The 21083-nt window shown below is 41.9% G+C and overlaps 1 protein-coding gene across 2 annotated transcripts in view; it reads left to right on the top strand.

Moving 5' to 3' along the window:
• LOC147105506 (uncharacterized) overlaps positions 1-20875 on the top strand; it is a 48199-nt gene extending 27324 nt beyond the window's left edge. For both annotated transcript variants that reach the window (XM_086009925.1, XM_086009924.1), the window contains 7 exons: positions 2712-2836; positions 6750-6809; positions 9311-9503; positions 13705-13796; positions 13999-14120; positions 16423-16522; positions 19019-20875. In XM_086009925.1, the coding sequence (XP_085866051.1) occupies positions 2712-2836; positions 6750-6809; positions 9311-9503; positions 13705-13796; positions 13999-14120; positions 16423-16522; positions 19019-19072 (746 nt within the window). In that variant the 3' untranslated portion in view covers positions 19073-20875. The remainder of the gene's footprint in view (positions 1-2711; positions 2837-6749; positions 6810-9310; positions 9504-13704; positions 13797-13998; positions 14121-16422; positions 16523-19018) is intronic.
• The last annotated feature ends 208 nt before the right edge of the window (positions 20876-21083 follow it).

The raw sequence follows: 21083 nt of genomic DNA, 5'->3' as shown, positions 1-21083 counted from the left end.
CATGTTGAGTTGGAGCATATTCCATGGGTCCCAACAGTAACTGACCATTCCAAGTTGTCCAGCTAGAGCTGTCTTACAAAGTATCTACAGCACAAACACAGGCCATTTGGCCCAATGCCGGTGTTTATGCTTCACACTAGCCTCCTCCCACCTTTTTTCATTTAACCCCATCAACATGTCCTTATTGCTTTCTCCCTCATGCTTATCTCACTTCCCCTTGAATGCAGCTATGCTATTCCTACTCCCCTGTGGTAGCGAGTTCCACATTCTAATGGCTCCTCATAAAGTTTCTCCCGAATTCCTTATTGGATTTATTGGTGACTCTCTTGACTATATGGCCCCTAGTTCTGGTCTCGCCTGCAAGTGGAAACATCTTTTCTACATCTACCCTATCGAACCCTTTCATAATCATGAAGACCTTGGGTCACCCCTCAGTTTTCTTATCGAGAGAAAAGAGCCCCAGCCTGTTCAATCTTTCTTTCCTGATGGGTATAACTCAGTTCTACAGGAAACTTTGGTTTATCCGGAGGTTGTATGTCCGGAAACCTCGATCTACCGACAGAAATCGGGAGCCGTTTTGTTGGGGTTTTTTTTTCTTCTCGTGACTTTTTTTCCAACAGTCAGGTTCTGGAAAGTGTCTCTGAAGCTGTTGCTAAGCTACAGAGACGCTTCCAAGGTACGGGCCGACTGTTTAGAAGCTGTTGCTAAGCAACAGTGTTTGTTGTCCGATACGGAGATGAAAACCTCCATATGCTTCAACGTTAACGCTGGTATGTCTGGCAGTTTTGATAGATCGGCAACAGCTCCGTCCCGTCGGTGCCGGATATAACAAAGTTTCCTGTAGTATCATTCTAGTAAATACTTTTTGCACCTTCTCCAGCGCCTCTTTGCTTTTTATAATATTCACAGTATTCCAAGTGTAGTCTAACCAAGGTTCTATACAAGTTTAATACAACTTCTCTGCTTTTCAATTCTATCCCTCTAGAAATTAACCCCAGCGCTTTGTTTGCTTTTTTTTTGGCCTTATTAACCTGCATCGCTACTTTGTGATCTGTGTATCTGTACACTCCGATCCCTCTGTTCCTCGACCTCCTTTAGATACTTATTTTCCAAGGTGTATGTGGCCTCCTTATTCTTCCTACCAAAATGTTTTACCTTATACTTGGCTATATTAAAGTTAATTTGCCAATTGCACGCCCATTCTGCAAGCTTATTAATGTTTTCCTGTATTTTGTCAGTCCTGTATTAACTGCACCCCCCAATTTGGTGTAAATTTTGAAATTGGACTTCCTGATTCCAGAGTCCAAATCGTTTATGTAAATGGTGAACAGTGGTCCCAGCACCGATCCTTCCGGAGCACTACTTCCCACTATTTGTAAATCTGACTAACTACCTTTAACCCCTGCTCTCTCCTGATTTTTGTAGCCAGCTTGCTATCCATTCTGCTACTTGCTCCCTGTCTCCACATGTTCTGACCTTTGTCATGAGTCTACAAATCTTGTAGTAACAGGAGTCGGCCATTCAGCCCTTCAAACCTGTTCCACCATTCAGCTATATCACAGCTGATCTGTACCTCAACTCTTACCTGCCTTTGATCCATATCTATTTGATACCCTTGCTTAACAAAAAAAAAACTATATCTCAGTCTTAAATTTCAGTCGACCCAGACCCTGTGATAGTTAATCTTGGCCCCTCTCCCCCCCCCAAAAAAAAAGTTCCTCTGGGTCCATCTCTTCCTTGCCCCTCCATGATCACCGCACTGCTGCAGTAAATCAAATAGAAACTTCATTCATTTCAAGTGACTCGTGCATGCTTTATGGTTACATGAAAGGTGCTTGGCTGTAGTGGCTCCTTAGAACTATAGATGGCCTCCTATGCACGTGCATTTTATTCATTTACATGTAAGTGGGTGGAGTAATTCACCAGGTAGGGATTGTGAAGTGTTGATGGGATAGGGGTTGATCCTAAGTTCAGAGGTCTGGCCAGTTTCGTGCCCATGGCAGTTACTGGAGCCATGTTAAGGGTAAGCTGGTAATTTGTCTACATTGCTGAACAAGGCCATGCTCACACTTGGGTCCAGAAAAAGTGTGCCATTTATTCACAGCACTATGCCCAGTCCCAAAGAACAATGGGCATCCTGGAATTACAACATTTAAATGGATTGGGGACTTGATAGAAATATTACCAACTCGAGGGCTTTTAGATTTGTTCTTGGAATATGGGGGCTGCTGACGAGACCCAATTACTGTCATCCCCAAGTTGCTCCAAGAAGGCAGTGTGACGACTGTCTTGCTGGGCTACTTCATGGGACAGGAGTTGTCGGTGGGACAGGGTAGCAATGGCAGATTCCCTTCCCTGGAGGTAGAATTTGAACTCTGAACTTCTGGGTTGTTTCTCCAATACCATAACCACTGCACTACCCAGAGATGCTTTATCTTTTTAAGGGTATGTAGTGAGGTTGAGTATGTCATAAGTTTTGGGAGAATTTAATTGAACCACAAAATCAAATGACTGACTGATCAGATTGATTAAAAGGACTACAGCACTGCACCCACAAAACATTAATAATTAGATTTAACTTGGCTGACTGTTGTAATTCTGTCTATTTCTAATGCCTCCTATCTTGTAGGATGGGATTTGATATGAAACTGCAGCTATTGATGCCCATGATATTTGTATTTCCACCTGTGCTGATTGATTTTTATTTAAAGCACCCTCCAGAGAGCAATGGAACTGGGAGTCACCAATAATTGTGGAGGATGATGATGACTCATCTGATGCATATGTTCGTTTCGCACAATTTGAAGAGGATGAGGCCTTGGCCAGACACCTTCAGGTACATCAATATGTAATAGCTACTTGCTGGAACACAGCTACTTCTGAAATTGTGTTTGTAGGTCTCTCTCTGAAAAGCGTAATCTGTTGTATACTTGCTATCATGACTCTTGTAAGGTAGAGTTTAGTAGACTTCAGTGTTGCATTGTGCATGGCTGGGATTGTTTTATGTACAGATCAGTTTTTGTCATGAGTTTTACTTCATGATGGTAAACAGAATAATTACATCATTGTCTCACTTTGTACATGTCGGTTGTTCTTGTCTTGAGGCTGCCTGGTTGTCTTCAACCTCCCTGGTCCTTTCAGGCCATACATCCTTGGATGACCTCCACTAATTAGTGACACGACACCAGGTTATAGTCCAACAGCTTTATTTGAAATCACAAGCTTTCGGAGCGCTGCTCCTTCTTCAGGTGAAGTGGAGAAATGCATAAAGACACAGCTTATATAGTCAGAGAATCATGTCAGATGTTTACAGGTAACCTTTCCAACTGCCATTTATCACACCTCGGCAGAGAGATAATCACAGCAGTCAAAGGTGTGAATGGTGTCCAAACAGGTCAGTCAGGGAAACATTACATCAAAGAACAATGAGGTGGGGTCACAAGGGGTCAAATATTGCAGATGCTGGGGTCTGTATGAAAAACAAAAAAAAAAGACAAAAAACATTTTTTTTGGCTGGAAATCACAGCAGGTCCGGCTGCATCTGTGTAGAGAGAACAAGCCAATGTCGACTCGAGTCTGGATGACCCTGCATCAGGTGGGGTTACAAGTAGCGTGACATGAACCCAAGATCTCGGTTAAGGCCGTCCTCATGGGTGCGGAACTTGGCTATCAGTTTCTGCTCGACGATTTTGCATTGTCGTGTGTCTCGAAGGCCACCTTGGAGAATGCTTACCCGAAGATCGGAGGCTGAATGTCCTTGACTGCTGAAGTGTTCCCCGACTGGGAGGGAACACTCCTGCCTGGTGATTGTTGCGCGGTGTCCATTCATCCGTTGTCGCAGTGTCTGCATGGTCTCGCCGATGTACCATGCTCCGGCCAACGTTGTCTACCTCATACATTGCAGGAAAGGATGCCCCGGAGCATGGTACATCGGCGAGACCATGCAGACACTGCGACAACGGATGAATGGACACCGCGCAACAATCACCAGGCAGGAGTGTTCCCTCCCAGTCGGGGAACACTTCAGCAGTCAAGGACATTCAGCCTCCGATCTTCAGGTAAGCATTCTCCAAGGTGGCCTTCGAGACACACGACAACGCAAAATCGTCGAGCAGAAACTGATAGCCAAGTTCCGCACCCATGAGGACGGCCTTAACCGAGATCTTGGGTTCATGTCACGCTACATGTAACCCCACCTGATGCAGGGTCATCCAGACTCGAGTCGACATTGGCTTGTTCTCTCTACACAGATGCAGCCGGACCTGCTGTGATTTCCAGCCAAAAAAAATGTTTTTTGTCTTTTTTTTTTGTTTTTCATACAGACCCCAGCATCTGCAATATTTGACCCCTTGTGACCCCACCTCATTGTTCTTTGATGTAATGTTTCCCTGACTGACCTGTTTGGACACCATTCACACCTTTGACTGCTGTGATTATCTCTCTGCCGAGGTGTGATAAATGGCAGTTGGAAAGGTTACCTGTAAACATCTGACATGATTCTCTGACTATATAAGCTGTGTCTTTATGCATTTCTCCACTTCACCTGAAGAAGGAGCAGCGCTCCGAAAGCTTGTGATTTCAAATAAAGCTGTTGGACTATAACCTGGTGTCGTGTGACTTCTTACATTTGTCCTCCCCAGTCCAACACCGGCATCTCCACACCACCTCCACTAATTAGAACTAAGGACCAGCCTTTTTCTTTTCACTTTCATAACTAAAAGATTAATATGTCTTACTCCTACAGTATCAGCCCACTGATGGTTTTGTCAGAAAATGAAAATTGCAAAATATAATCTCCAGTAAAATCTTAGAAATCCATTTAATAGCATTAATTTATTCAGTTGCAATAAACATAATGGGAGTAGGCCCTTCAAGCCTGCTCTGCCATTCAATACAATCAATGCTGATCTTCGACCTCTGCTCAACTTTACCGCCTGATTTCCCCATAACCCTTGGAGTCCAAAAATCTATATCTCAGCCTTGAATATACTCAAATGAGCATCCACAGCCCTCTGGGGCAGAGAATTCCAAGGATTCACAACCCTTAGTGAAGAAATTCCTCCTCCATCTCAGTCTTAAATGGCCGACCCCTTATCCTGAGACTATGCCCCCTAGTTCTAGACCCTCCAGCCAGGGGAAACAACCTCTCTGCATCCACCCTGTCAATCCCCCTCAGAATCTTGTATGTTGCAATGAGATCACCTCTCATTCATTCATTCATCTAAACTCCAGCGGGTATAGGCCCATTCTACTCAATCTCTCATCATAGGACAATCCTCTCATCCCAGGAATCGATCTAGTGAATCTTCGTTGCATTCCCTCTAAACTAAGTACATACTTCCTTTGGTACAGAGACCAAAACTACACAGTACTCCAGGTGTGGTCTCACCAAAACCCTATCTAATTGCAGCAAGACTTCCTTACTCAAAGCTGTGGAAGCTACATCACTAAATAAATTTAAAACAAATAGACAGTTTCTTAGAAGTAAAGGGAATTGGGGGTTACGGGGAGCGGGCAGGAAATTGGACATGAGTCTATGTTCGGAACGGTCATGGCCCTGTGGGTGTGTAGCCTGGTTCTGCTCCTACTACTTGTGTTCTAATTATGTTAGATTTCAGGAGATGGTTCTGTTCCTGGCTGGGGTGGAGATCACCTTTTACAGAAGGTAAGTACTGTAGAAAATATAGGGACAGTGAGCTCCTGGACGAGTTTCGATCGCCTAGATGGGTCGGAGAGGAATTTCCCAGATTTTTTTTTCTTCTCCCAAATTGGCCATTGGGTTTTTTATCTGGTTTTTTGCCTCTCCCAGGAGATCACATGGGTTCGGGAGGGATGTAGAGTGATAGTAGATTTGAGGTTAGGATCAGATCAGCCATGATCTTATTGAATGGTGGAGCAGGCTCGAGGGGCCGATTGGCCTACTCCTGCTCCTATTTCTTACGTTCTTATACTCCAACCCCCTTACAATAAAGGCCAACATACCATTTGCTATCCGAATTGCTTGCTGTACCTGCATGTTAACTTTGTTTTCTGTACAAGGACACCTAAATCTTTCAATACCAACATTTTAATAGTTTCTCAATTTAAAAAAATATTCTGCTTTTCTATTTCTACCATAGTGAATAACCTTGCATTTCCCCACATTATACTTAATCTACCACCTTCTTGCCCACTCATTTAACCTGTCTATATCCCTTTTGCAGCCTTGGTCCTCCTCACAGCTTACTTTCCCACCTTGCTTTGTATCGTCGGCAAACTTGGACACATTACATTCGGTCCCTTCATCTGAATCATTAATATAGATTGTAAATAGCTGAGGCCCAAGCACTGATCCTTGTGGCACCCCATTAATAGCCTGCCAACTGGAAAATGACCCATTTATCCCTACTGTTTTCTGTCCTTTAACCAATCCTCCGTCCATGCTGATATTACCCTCAACCCCATGAGCCCTCATCTTGTGTAACAACCTTTTTTTATGAAAATCCAAATACACTACTTCCACTGGTTCCCCTTTATCTACCCTGCTACTTACATCCTCAAAACTGATTTGTCAAACACTATTTCCCTTTAATAAAACTGTTGATTCTGCCTAATCATATTCTGATTCTCGAAGTGCCCTGTCCACTTCCTTAATGGTTTCCAGTAGTCTGCCTGTCCTCCTGAAGTTTGCTGCTATCCTCATTGCTTTGTTCTATTGCTCTTTGCTTTTAATGTCTACAGTTAAACAACTAAATGCTGTATTTTTGCAGGCACAGTTTGACAAGGAAGTTCAGCAACAATCTCCTGAGACTACAAGACAATCCCATGCAGTAAGTAGAATGCCGCCGCCTTCGTGTCTTTAATCTAGGTTGAGTTTTTAATAAATGACCCCACCCATCCTGCAGGTAGTTAGTGTTGGATTATGATTCCATAACTATTTGGTACCAAATATCCGTAGATGCTGACGAGCAGTATCTACACATCATTTCTTCTTCCCCCCCCCCCCCCCCCCTCCCCGTCCCAATACCCCAACTGGTCCACAGGTGAGGGATGGTGCGACCTGTTGCAACTCCTTTTAATGCTGCCAATCCTAACTAGTTACAGTCTACTCTCAAGTTACAATCATATGGAGGGGAGGGAAAAAAATGACTACTTGCATTTATATAGTGTCTTTAAAATAGTAAAATGTCCAAAGGTGCTTCACAGGAGTGTAATCAAACAAAATTTGACTGAGCCACAGTGATATTGGGAAGGTTTTAAGGAGCATCTTGAAGAAAGGGAGGCAGAGGGGTTTAGGGAGGGAATTCCAGAGCTTGGGGCCTAGGCAGCTGAAGGCATGGCTGCCAATGGTGGAGTGATTAACATCTGATGCTCAAGAGGCCAGAATTGGAGGAGTGCAGAGATCTGAGGGTTGTAGGGCTGGCGGAGATTAGCGATGGGGAGGGGTGAGGCCATGGAGGGATTTGAAAACCAGGAGAATTTTTAAATTGCGAATTTTAAAGTCGCTTAACCGGGCGCTAGTGTAGGTAAGTGAGCACGGGGGTGATGGGTGAACGAGACTTGGTGCGAGTTAGGATACATGCAGCAGAGTTTTGGATGAGCTGAAGTTTATGGAGGGTGGAAGATGGAAGGCCGGCCAGGAGAGCGTTGGAATAGTCAAGTCTCGAGGTAACAAAGGCCTGGATGAACATTTCAGCAGCAGATGAGTGGAGCTGGGGTGGAGTCGGGTGATTTTGGAGGTGGAAGTAGGCACTCTTGGTGATAAGCAGACATGTGGCAGGAAGCTCATCTCTTGGTCAAATACAACAAGGTTGCCAACAGTCTGGTTTAGCCTCACCGTTGTCGGTGAAGTATGCAGTCGGTGGCTTGGGAATGGTATTTGTGGTGGGGACTGAGGACAACGGCTTGGATCTTCCCAATATTTAGTTGGAGGAAATTTCTGCTCATCCAGTACTGAATGTCGGACAAGCAATGTGACTGAACACCAGCTGGTCCATCAAGCCTGTCCTTCCCTGGTAGTTTTATCGATCATTCAGATTTTTATTTTAAATTCTTGCTTTGCTGTGTTTATATTGCATAATTCAAATGACTATAATCTAGATTTCTTTTGTGTGCAAAACTGCTTTGAATTAGCATGTAGGCTATGCTAATCTACAAAGCAGGAATTTTACCCACAACTACTTTGGCCAAGTACCACATTAAGCACTTACTACTGACCCTTGGGGGAGCCCCTTCATTAAGCGAGTGTTCATATTTTCCATATTTGAAACCATGCAATGTAAACTGTTTAAATGTAGCTTTTTGAATGATATCTCCATATTTGTCTCTTTAGAATAGTGTGTAGTTATTGAGCCCCAAGTTCCAGAATCCCTCTTGTTGCTCTTCTATGTACTTCTTCTCCACACCCTTTTCAAAGGTGGACTGTGCACACACTTTTTTGTTCAGCTTATTTATACTGTCTGATTCAGTGTGCAGTAGAGCAAAGTCTAATTCAAACTTAATTGTCCAAGCTTTGCCTTTTTGAACTGGGGAGCCAGCCAATCTTCCTGGCGTGCCACTACTGATCCTAACCCATAACTTTTTATGGCCTTGGAACGATTTCTACTGCAGGTCAAAACCGTATTTAGAATTGAATCTCGGCAGAAATCTTTCCAATATCAGACACTTTCCTTATCTTCTGATCATAGAGCACAGCAACTCTTGTAGTGTGGCTCTCTGATGTAATGGGTGAAAGTTGAGGGCAATTGTGTAGAAATTTAGATCTTATTTACTTGCCCAGATACTGAGATTATGGACTTGAGTACAGTGTCTTTATTTGCACACCATGTTCAAACTACAGCTGATTCTAGTGTGCACGAATGGGCTATACCTACTAAGTCAACCACTTGGGACCAGTCCTTTTTAGGTGGTCAACTTAGTGTGGAGTACTGGACTAACTTGGAGGGTGAGGATGGAAAAGGAGTTGCTCTTGAGTTGAATAGGAACAAACTCTGCAGCTTAACTAGTCCCAAAAAACACATACCCCCTCGATTGCCCACTCTGTTATTTGGGGTGCTAAATGAAGGCCATCAATGACCCCTGTAATCTGCACTGCCTCCCCAATGCGCAGCCCATTCAAATGTTTGCGCATGTGCAGTATCTGCAATGTACAAGCGGCTGAGCGGCCTGCACGTGACCTGACTGCTGTGTACATGTGATGTTGGCCATTACCCAACATTGAGCAAGCGGAATCTTTAACTGAATTTTCCACAGGGGAAGGCAAGGATAGCCTTTTCTCATCAGTGAAACTATAAATGCGGTAACTAAAAGTGCTTCTTTGTATTCTCTACAGACGAGGGAAAACTCTTTCCCTGAATTTTGTGGATTGCCTGGTTGTGGAGAGTATGAGGCTTTATTAGCTGCTTCAGACATTGGGTACTGTGGGAAGCCTGGATGTCATGAGTATCAGCGCAGAAATGGCATGTTGAGTCCAGAAGAATTCGATCCTGTTCATGATCTACAAAGATTTTTTGATGTAACAGATGGTAAGAATTGTTTGTGTACTGATGGTTATTGTTGTACATATCTTTTTTTTAAAAACATTAAATCTAATAGAAAATAATGGGACTTGACCAAATCGCCATGACCTGATGGTTTCCATCCCAGGGTATTAAAAGAAATAGGTGAGGCAATTGCATTGGTCATAATTCTCCACAGCCCCCTAGATTCAAGAATTGTGCCTGTTGTATTGGAAAATATCAAGTCGCTATTTAAGAAGGGAGGGAAGTGATGCGCTATCAATTACTCATAAAAGACTGAGAGTTAGAAGAGTAACTAAAGGCTTTTATTAACAACAGAATGGAGGTCTGCCTCGCGTGGTCGACCGGTCCAGGATACAAAGGGCTGGGGAGCAGTCACCTTTATACTAGGACCTGTGGGAGGAGTCAGCCGAGGCATGTCCAGGCATGTACACAGTGGAATACAAACAGGAATACAAACAGTGGTTTACCACCGGAAGTTACTGGAATCTCAGACATTGGTTGGGCACTTGGACAAGTATGAGCTGATCAGAGTCGGCATGGCTTTATGATGTCTGACTAATCTAGTTGAATTGTTCTGAGATTACTAACATGGTGGATAAGGGAGTGTCTATATGGACTTCCAGAAGGCATAAGATTAGCAAAAAATAAAAGCACAGAATAACCTCTTGACAGGTTGGTGATTGGTTGGGAGGTAGGAGCCAGAGTGTGGATAGAGAGCATGTACTCTGCACTGTTCTCCAGGGATCTGCACTGACTTCAGCTTTTCACCATATTAATGACTTGGATGAAGGAATAGGGAGTTTTGTATCAAAGTTTGCAGATTAGTGTCAGGAGACACATCAAGTTGTGTAGAGGCAGGGGATTGCAAGAACATAAATGGATTAAGTGAGTGGGCGAAACTGGAGATGCAGTTCAATGTGGAGAAGTGCAAGTCGTATTTTTTTGGATTCAAGAAAGACACATCTGAATATTAAGTGAGATTAGAAACTGGAGGAGGAGCAAAGGGATTTGGGTGTCCCTGTACAGGAAACTTTTTTATCCGGGACCGGCGTGATGCCGGTTTATCAAAGTCCGGATTACAGAGGTATAGTAAAAGGTACGAGAGTCCTGTACACAGCAACATATACAGGCTTCCCTGTTGCTTAGCAACAGGTGCAGGAACCCCGGTTACATGGCCACAGATCCAGGAACGGCCTCTAATATGAAGTAAAACTTACCTGAACCTACTCCTGAATTTTGCTGGTTAACAGATTTCCAGTTATTTAGGTGCTGGTAAATTGAGTGTTTCCTGTACACCAATCAATAAAAGCTAGTGCACCAGTACAAAAAGGAAAATGGAATATTGGCCTTTATCTCAGAGGGCCCCATCTGCAGTACTGCGTTCAGTTTTGGGCACGGCAACTCGGGAAGGATATACTAGCTGGGGTGGTAGTGTGGAATCTGGATTCATCAGATCTTAAAGGGTTACATTTATGAAGACTGGTTGCATTATCGTGGCTTGTATTACCTTGTTTAGAAAGTTGAGGGCGATCTAATCGGCGCTTAAATAATAAACTGATTTGATAGTTTTGTCTTTGCTTTATGTACCCTATTTCCTTCAGTGGGGAATACAGAACTGGGGGCACAATCTTAAAATTAGCTGTGGTTGCTGGGTCATTTGAAAATTTCAAGACCGAGAATGATACTTGTTGGGTGAGGGCATCAAGGGATTCGGATCAAAGGCAGGTAACTGGAGTTGTAGTACAGATCAGCCATGATCAAAATGAATGGCAGACCAGCTCAAGGGGCTGAATGCCTATTCCTGTTTCTATGGAAGTAAAACTATTGAGTATACAAGAAACTTTGGTTTATCCGGAGGTTGTATGTCCGGAATATTCGATCTAACGGCAAAAATCAGGACCGTTTTGTTTTTTTTTCCCCAGTCAGGCACTGCAAGGTCTGTAACTATAGCAACAGCTTCAGCTAGAGATGCTTGCAGCTGCCTCTTTCGAAGCTGTTGCTAAGCAACAGTGTTTGTTGTCGGATACGGAGATGAAAACCTCCGTATGCTTCAACATTCACTTTGTATGTCCGGCAGTTTTGATAGATCGGCAACACGTCGGTGCCGGATATCTGTTTCCTGTAGTACAGCACATAATGCGCTTTTAACCTACTTTGGTGTTCCTAGCTTCTGCTAGAATCTTGGGCATTTCTGAAAATAGGCAGGAATAAAGTGTTAAAAATCTTGCACATTTTCATGCAAGCTTCTACTCGAATTAGTAAATGAATATAGGCTTATATCTGGCATTTTATCGCTATAATCACTTGAAGTAGATGGTGGATCCATTCTCCAGCACTGCACTTGGTGGTAAAAGATTGGGTTTTACTTTTTTGTCAGAATTTATTCTTGCAGTCTCCTGTCTGGAGCAGAGGTTTTCAAACTGGTGTCCACAAATTCGGATTGCTGTTCCTTTGGTGGTTGGCTTACTGTTATTTCTATTGGAGATGTGTTTTTTTTTTTAATTCCCTACTATTTTCCTTTGGGTACATGCTCTGACATGGGGGAGGGGAGAAGATCCCCTGTAATGTGGCAATATTTGCACCAGATTTTCAACAAGTTTGAGATCTGTAAGTCACCCAGGGGACTGGGCCCAATTGAATGTAATACAAGTGGCCACTGCATGATCCCAATAAATTGGTTAATTTTAAAGAATTAATCCTAAAGTTATTTTTGATGCACAAGGTTGTTGAAATATGGAATGCCCTTACCAGAAACAGTGGTGGGAGCCGGATCCATAATTAGTTTTTAAGTGGATAAACACGAGTATGGGGGGGATGGGATTGGGACTAAGTGAATAGCCGAGTTGCCACAAGTGTGATGGGTTGAATGGCTCCCATCTGCACTGTGTGAAAGTCTGATTCAAATGTGGGCAGCTGCCTGTTGAGGCAACGTTCTTCACTAGCAAACACCAATCCAGTTTGTGGTCAATGCTGTTGGGGCAGCATATTCTTCCCCAAAACCACCCAGTGAATAACCTGTTCCAACATTCATTTATTGATTGCCTTGAAATTGGGTTGGGTTTGCACCCTAAAGGATCTGCTTTGGGCGAAACTGGTGCCCATTTTGAGGTGTTTTTTCCCCCCCCTTGTTTCCACTTGCTCATTTGCATATTGCTGAATACACCATCTGCCATCGGGCAGTGTTTTAAAGTGTAATTTAAAAAAACATTAAAATTCCTCTCCCCTTGTTCTACTTCCTGTTTTGAATTTGTGATATTCTATGGCCCGGATTTTACTGTGCTTCCGACGGCATACGCTGTCTGAAGCCTTCAGAATGGCCCTGCAAGTTCAGGGTCTCCGCATGCATCATTCATGCACAAAAACCTGGAACTTGGGTTCCATCAAGTTTCGCTTGGCCAGATCCACCACATCTACTACAAATTCACTTTGCTGGCACAGAGTTGGGCTATTTACCCAACTGCTGCCCACAACCCTTGCACCTGGTGAAAGCTGGCGTATGGGTATTTAAAAAAAAAAAAAAATTTTGATTTTTAAACATGCACATTTAAAATTAGTTTAGGTAAATTTTGTCCTATTTAAATTAATTTTCAAATTCAATTTTTATTTTAAATGTTTAAACGGTCTTTAATTTTGAACATGTGATCATTTATTTTTATTTAAGTGGTGTGAAATTTTTAGGTGATTTCTATTATGCTTATAGGGATTCTGTACATAAATGGAATCTCCATAAGCATCTTTTGATTGGCCGGGGCCCACATGATCCCGAAGCTCCAGAGACACCAGGTAAGTTTGTAATTTCGGTTCAGAGACATACACTGGCTGCATGTCTCCAACTGCAATTTCCATGCCTTGTGTTCTATACCCTTAACAATCTTGCCCCTCTAATAAATTGCATTTTAAGGCTGAACCGCCCAAAGTCTCCCTCATAACTGACACTAGGGATCAGCCTGGCAGCTCTTTTCTCTGGACTGCCTCGGTCACTTGCTGTCCTGGTGACCTGGGCCAGACATAATAGTCAAGGTGTGGTCTGTCCAGGGCATTGTACATCCCTGAACCTGAACAAAACCTGTTGGCTTAACATGGCCAAAATTATGCAGAAGCAAAAACTTTTTTTAGGTATCTAGTTTTTTTTCTAAATTACCATGATGAAATTGTCCCTTTTCAATCCAGTCAATTAAATGCTATTTAATTGTCTTATGTTTAGGCAGAAGACGTAGGAGAACCAGAAGACCCAGCCGGCACTGGGCTACCTCCATATATTTAGACGAAGGTGTAAATGATGGTAATGACTATGAGGTGAGTAGATTCATTTTCTCTATTGCACTGTTGGTGTGAAATACTGAATTATTGATGCTGGTGTTGCTAATTTCTATATCAAAAACACTAAGAACGGGGCTTCCAGCATGGTTGAATAAAATACTTTTCTTGAACCTGTAAGTTTTTTTCCCCCAATTTGAATAGCTGCCTTTAGGGAAAAACTGCCTTTTCTCTTACCCAGGATCTCTTGGCTTTTGAAGAAAGCCGGGGTTCAGCTGTAGCACAGAATAAACTCAGCAGTGCTGACATTAACTGTTTACCCACCAAGTTATTTGATCTGAAACATGCTGCAGGAAAGACACAGTAAGTAAAACCTGTGGATTTTTCTTACTCTAACTTCTGGGTTATACTGGGACATAGAATTGGAAGAAAAAAATTGTTTTTGGTGAATTAGTTGTCAAACCTTGCAATTTGGAAGGGAAACAAACTAGGTGGAAGAGAAGTGTGGATGGCAGCAGGTGGCATGCATCTGGTTTACCCTGCCAGGCTTTTGACCTGCTGAATGAAATGAATGGTGTTGATACCCATGTTACTGGGACTAAATAGTCATTTACCCACCTCTCAATTAAGCTTGGACAAGGCACACACTTTGCAGAGGTGCATCAGCCATGAAAGAAGCACCAATATAAGCTAAGCACATGACTCCGGTTCCACATTAAATGGCTGACTCTTGATGCCCTCTAAGGGAGTCTTAAGAAAAACCACTAAGGTGACGGTGCACATCCAGGAACAAATTATATATAATTTATTCACCAATCTGTACTTAATGTGCCTAGATATATAAACAGTTGCATTTAATTTGCCAAGAATTCAATAAAATTAGTCAAGCATAGCTGGCCCTTTACAAATCCACACTGTCCCAGATTAGCCTATGCCTTGAGTGTTTGATCATTTCATTTGTTTTATGGATTCTAGAAGTTTACCTATAACAGAGGTAAAACTAACTGACTGATCTTGTGATTTATACTTTCCCTTGCTTAAATTTGTAGCCACTGTTGTTTTGGGGCACTTCCTGTTTCTGATGATTTTTTGGAAAAATATAGTTGGTGTTTCCACTGTTTTCTTCCTGACCACAATTAATTAATGTAGGATGCATCATATTTGGGATGTCTCTACTTTGTCCCATTTACACTATTTATTAAAAAAAAAAAAAAAAAAAAAAAAAATCTTGACTGTATCTCCCATAATGACTCCCTCTTCAGGTTCTCTTACAATCCCACTTTCATCTTTCTCTAAAAACTGAGGTAGAAATTTTTACTGAACACATTTGCCATTCCTTAACTTTCATGCAAGATGGCTTCCTTAGTCTCTAAATGGTTCCACACCTGTTTTGTGCTTAATCTTTCCAGTTTTCATTTGACCACCAATTGTCTTTCATATTTGGTCTTTTTGTACTTTTTCTTCCCTGCCTATATCCTCCCTCATTTATTTAAATAAAAAATAAATAAAAAAATCATGCCCCTCTTATTCTTAGTGGAATGTATTTAACCTGTACCATACTCATCCAAGTATCTCCCACTGCTGTCACTTTGATCTGTCACTTTTCCCAGCCTGGGCACATGCCTTCTGAGGAAGATGCTGTCCTTCAAACGAGATGTTAAACTTGGGGCTTATTTGCCTGTTCCAGTGTCTCGGGTGGATGTTAAAGATCCCAATGGTGCAGTTGATAGTACTAGTCACAGAAGGTCATGGTTTCAAGCCCCACTCTAGAGACTTGAGCACATAATCTAGGCTGACACTTGGTACTGAGTTCTGTACTGTCAGATGCCATCTTTTGGATGCAATTTTCAAACAGACCCCATCTGCCCTTTCAAGTGTATGTAAAAGATCCCATGGCACTATTTGAAGAGACGCAGGGGAGTTCTGTGTTCTGGCCAACATTTATCCTTCAATCAACATTGTTTAAACACTCAGATCATTTATCTCTTTGTGGGATCTTGCTCTGTGCAAATTGGCAGCTGCATTTCCCTGCATTAAATCAGTGAACACTTCCAAATCCTAAGTCATCAAATAAACTTAAATTTACATAGCGTTATTTTAAGGGGTTTCCTTTTTGTGGTGTCAATTGTTCCTCCAACATCCAACAATTTCATTGGTTGTTCACCTAATTTGTTTGTGGGATATTCTGTTGGGTAGATGGCTGCCCTGCATAAATAATTATACTTCAGAGTAATTAGTTGTATGTGTTCTGATGTGAAAGGATATACAGGAAACTTTGGATTATCCGGAGATTAACTGTCCGGAATGCTCGAGCCACCGGCAAAAATCAGGAGCTGTTTCGTTAGGTTTTTTTCCTTTTTGTTTTTTTCTCAACAGTCAAGCTCTGCAAGGTCTCTCTGTTGTTAAGCTACAGAGCCACTTGCAAGGTACAGCTGACTGTTTAGAAGCTGTTGCTAAGCAACAGGGTTTGTTGCTAGATACGGAGCTCAAAATCTCCATATGTTTGAACATTAGCGCTGGTTTGTCCGGCAGTTCTGAGGGAACGGCAACAGCTCGGTGCCGGATAGCACACAGTTTCCTGTAAGTGCAATTTTTCTTAAATTAACAATTGTTTTACTAATGCATGTTGTCTTGCACTCAAACTGCTCTATTCTAATCTCATCAGGTGTCATATCTGCGTCACCGATTACTTGCCAGGAGAAAAGTTGAGAATCTTGCCATGTCTTCATGACTATCACAGTCAGTGTATTGACTGCTGGTTAAAGGTATTCATTGGCAAAGGAAATGTGTTTTACATGTTTTGCTAAAGTATTTATTTTTGATTAGGAACTGTTACTTTAGATTAGAAAATTGCACTATTTAAAAATGGAGAGGGGAAACCAGGGAATTATAGACCAGTTAGCCTAACATCTGTTGTCAGGAACTTGCTAGAGTCTATAATTAAGGATAGGGTGACTGAACACCTTGCAAATTTTTAGTTGATCAGCAAGAGCCAGCAGGGATTTGTGAAAGGTTGGTCATACCTGACAAACCAATTGAATTTTTTTTTGAAGAGGTGACTAAAGTAGTGGATAGGGGAATGTCTCTCTATGGATGTTGTTTATATGGACTTCCAGAAAGCATTTGATGACATCCCACATAAGCGACTGTTAACTAAGGTAGAAGCCCACAGATTGAGGGAAAGTTATTGACCTGGTTAGGAAATTTGCTGAGCAGCAGGAGACGCGCAGTAGGGATAATGGGCAGGTATGTGTAATTGGCAGGATGTGACCAGTGGTGTTCCACGGGGATCTGTGTTGGGGCCTCAACTATTCACAGTATTAACGACTTCGATGATGGCATAGAAACGCATATATACAAATTTGCAATTGACACACAGGTGGCATTGTAGGCAGTGTAGATGTAAGTGTAAAATTACAAAGGGATATCAGCAGATTAAGTGAGTGGTCAAAACTGTGGCAAATGGATTTCAATGTAGGCAAATGAGGTCATCCACTTTGGACCTAAAGGATAGAACAGGGTATTTTCTAAAATGGTGAAAGGCTAAAAGCAGTGGAAGTCCAAAGAGACTTTGGGGGATTGGGGTTGTCCAGATACATAGATCATTAAAATGTCACGAACCAGTACAGAAAATAATCAAAGGCTAGTGGGATGCTGGCCTTTATATCTAGAGGACTAGAGTACAAGGGGGTAGAAGTTATGCTGCAGCTGTACAAAACCCTGGTTAGACTGCACCTGGAGCACTGAGTGCAGTTCTGGGCACCACACCTTGGGAGGGTATATTGGCCTTGGAGAGAGTGCAGCGCAGATTTACCAGAATGATGCCTGGAATTCAAAGGTTAAGTTACGAGGAGAGATTACACAAACTAGGGTTGTGTTCCCTAGAATTTAGAAGGTTAAAGGGTGATCTGGTTGAAGTTTTCAAAATATTAAGGGGAATAGGTAGGGTAGATAGAGAAACTATTTCTACTGGTTGGGGATTCTAGGACTAGGGGGCAGAGTCTAAAATTTAGAGCCAGATCCCTCGAGTGAAATTAGGAAACGCTTCTACACACACGGTGGTAGAAGTTTGGAACTCTCTGCCACAACTGGCAATTGATGCCAGATCAATTTGTTAATTTTAAATTGGAGATTGATTGCTTTTTGTTAACCAAAGTATTCAGTAATATGGGCCAAAGGTGGGTATATGGGGTTAGGCTGCAGATCAGCCATGATCTCATTGAATGACTGAGCAGGCTCAGGGCTGAATGGTCTCCTCCTGCTCCTATGTCACTACAGGATGGTGCTGATGGCTGGGTAGAGACTGGGCTATCTAGTGCAAAATAGTGACTAGAAGAATAAACATTTGTACTATAACATAAATGTGTTAAGTCTATAGGATACCGTATCTACAAAGAGCATTTTGATTAGTATTACATTGGTAGTTGCAGATCAGGATTACTGGTCAGTTACTGCCGATTTAAAAACCTTGGATTTCAGGTTTCATTTATAGTCTTTAAAAAAACATCGGTGGGGTAAAATTGAACACCGCCTGGGTAATTTGAGAAAATCGGGAGTTTATTTTGAACTTACAGGAAACTTCGCGATATCCGGCACCGACGGGACCAAGCTGCTGCCGTTCTATCAAAACTTCCGGATAGACCGGCGCTAATGTTGAAGGATACGGCGGTTTTCATCTCTGTATCTGACAACAAACACTGTTGCTTAGCAACAGCTTGTAAACACTCTGCCTGTACCTTGGAAGCGTCTCTGAAGCTGTTGCTAAGCTACAGAGATGCTTTCCAGAGCCTGGCTGTTCAATTAAAAAAAAACTAGGTGAAGGAAAAAAAACCTAACCAAAACAGCTGCTGATTTCTGCCGTTGGATCGAAGTTTCCAGACATACAACCTCCGGATAAACCAAAGTTTCCTGTACTTAAAACACGATGTGTGCGTGCACGTGGGTCCTGATCCGTAACTCAGTGCACTACTGTCCCTGCTCTATAGCAGCAGCACCCACAGCCATTGTTTCCATTCCTGTTGAAAATGGGTTCCAGGGATGAATGTGCATTGCATCGGTGACATTAGTACAGATCTATTCCTGTGTTGGATGAATAATTTCGGGTATGAGTTCAGAAAACCGTGCAAGAAACATCAGCATTAAAAGTGCCTTAAAGTGTGTGTTTTCTGCAGCTTATTGGCACCAATATTTGGTGGAACAGTGAATTGTATAGATGAGGAAATTCAGTGATGAGATGGTTAATTACAACTTCTATCCTGCAGAGAAATTCAAGTTGCCCAATCTGCAGGGTTGATGTAAATTTGGAATCTGCTTGACCGCCACAAGACCTACCAAAAGAGCCACGAGTTAGTGCAATAAATTATTTTAGTGTTGATCTTGAATCAAATACTATTTCTAAGAGGAGTTCAGCAACTTCACCATGGATGGAAATACACACAATGTTTACATGACTTTTATTTTATTTCTGTGTTGTATAATAAGTGACAATTCTCAGTTTAATGTCTTTTAGAAACTAATGTTTGAACACTTCAAAAGCAAAGGCCAAAATAAAACTTTATCATTATCTTGGAATTTTTTTAAACATTCAATATTTTTACTTGCTATGTAAAAGTTGATACTTGTCATTATATTTTATACTGTTCATTAAATTACAAATTTTCACTTGTCCTGGATGGGTTTTACAACTCATTTTTCAGAATTATTGTATCTGCCTCATGAGATTGTTTTTAATATAGCTTGTTATAGGTGAGTTGAGTTAGATGCATCAATCCAACAGAAGCAAAGTGATTGTCCAGAAAGGTCAATATATGCTGCACTTGTGAACTGGCTGATTTCTTCAACAGTGGAAGATTAGGGTTGCAGGACTGTTTGACAAAGCCTCAATCTATCATTGTCTCCTGTTAACAAAAAGATCCTAAAAGTTGCAGTGAAAATTTCTGTACCATAGTTTTTCTGAAAAGTAATGTAAATCTTGACTGTCATACAATGTGTTTCAGCTCCCAAGGCAGGCAAGGGTAGAAAGTTTTCTAGAGGTTACTCACTGATGGGTGTAAATGTATCCAATCAAAACCAAGCACACCCTCGGAGGGGGGGGGGGGTGGAAATAGTGAGTGTCTAAGTTGCCCTGGGCTGCTTTTGTACACCTGTTGGTGACTAGTTTGAGTGACATTGGTGAATGCACAGGAGTGCATTACCTGATCTGGGAAACTCCAGTGAAGAAAAAAAATACCACTTTTTTTTTAGTGGTCACTTCCTCAGAAAACCAAAAGTGCTTTATTCTTTTTACTTATTTGAATATCTCCTTGCAATTTGAAAAGGAAATAAGAGTTTTACTCCTGATTACCAGTTAAGGACTCTACCAAAGTTTGCAAAATCCTCTAAGTCTGTTGTGCATGTAACTTATTCACCTTCAATCGATCAGAGCAGATTGGATGGCTGCTTTGGTATTCTATAGATGTTGGATTTGTGTTCTTTGCAGTTTGTGAAGCCATTCCTTTTCATAAGACAAATGGATGTAATTGCTGCCAATTCCCACAGTTTACCACTGCATGGAGACCTTGACATTTAAACCAAAATATGAAAAAGGGGTGTACACTACCTTCAGTTGCAATTTTTCAGCAAGTTCCTATTGTCAAAGTTGAGGACACAATTCATAGGATAGTGTTTTGCTATTTTTTTACCAGCTTAATCTATCCTAGTATAAACAGCAATATCATGAGCCAGTTAAAACCAACATCTGTGTTCAATGCAGTATTGAACTGGGTCAGAGGAGGGGGTCTAGTGCTTTGTAAACTCAGCATGCTGTCCTTGAATGGATAATTGTGGCTGTCCCAGATGCAGGCTTGAAATGGCTTGGGTGTGCAAATAACTTGCTTTGGACTGAGGGGGGGGAGTTGGCAATGGCTCGACTACACTTTTTTCTTGTACTTTTTTTGTCACTTTTTAATGTACCAGGGATCGGTCATTCTTGCTGAGCATTATTGAATTGCTTGTTGAGATGTACGTGCTTGGTAATATCATTGTTTTTGAATCTGTAATGTGTACATGTCAACTTTGTTTTGAATATAATGTACTGAACATGGTGTGTTAATTTACTATTAAAGTGTCAATATATCTAACTTTTTCTGCCTTATTTTAATGCTAATGGGTAGAGACACTTGGTTGAAAACCTGCTGAAATTCACACAAGTATATTTTTAGTCCTAATATTGTACTATACAGTGAAACCTGTACAAGCAGGTACTCGCCGCCTTCAATGCACCACAAGAGTTTACAACATGGGACACGAGGTGGCTGCGGGTGAAAGGAATGCTTTGTGTAATGGGGA

The sequence above is a fragment of the Somniosus microcephalus genome, chromosome 17 (genome assembly GCF_052327205.1).
Source record: "Somniosus microcephalus isolate GS21.2 chromosome 17, FLI_Smic_1.0, whole genome shotgun sequence".
NCBI lineage: Eukaryota > Metazoa > Chordata > Chondrichthyes > Squaliformes > Somniosidae > Somniosus > Somniosus microcephalus.
Note: the sequence above shows the minus strand (reverse complement) of the source record. Positions and strands in the feature narration are given on the sequence as shown.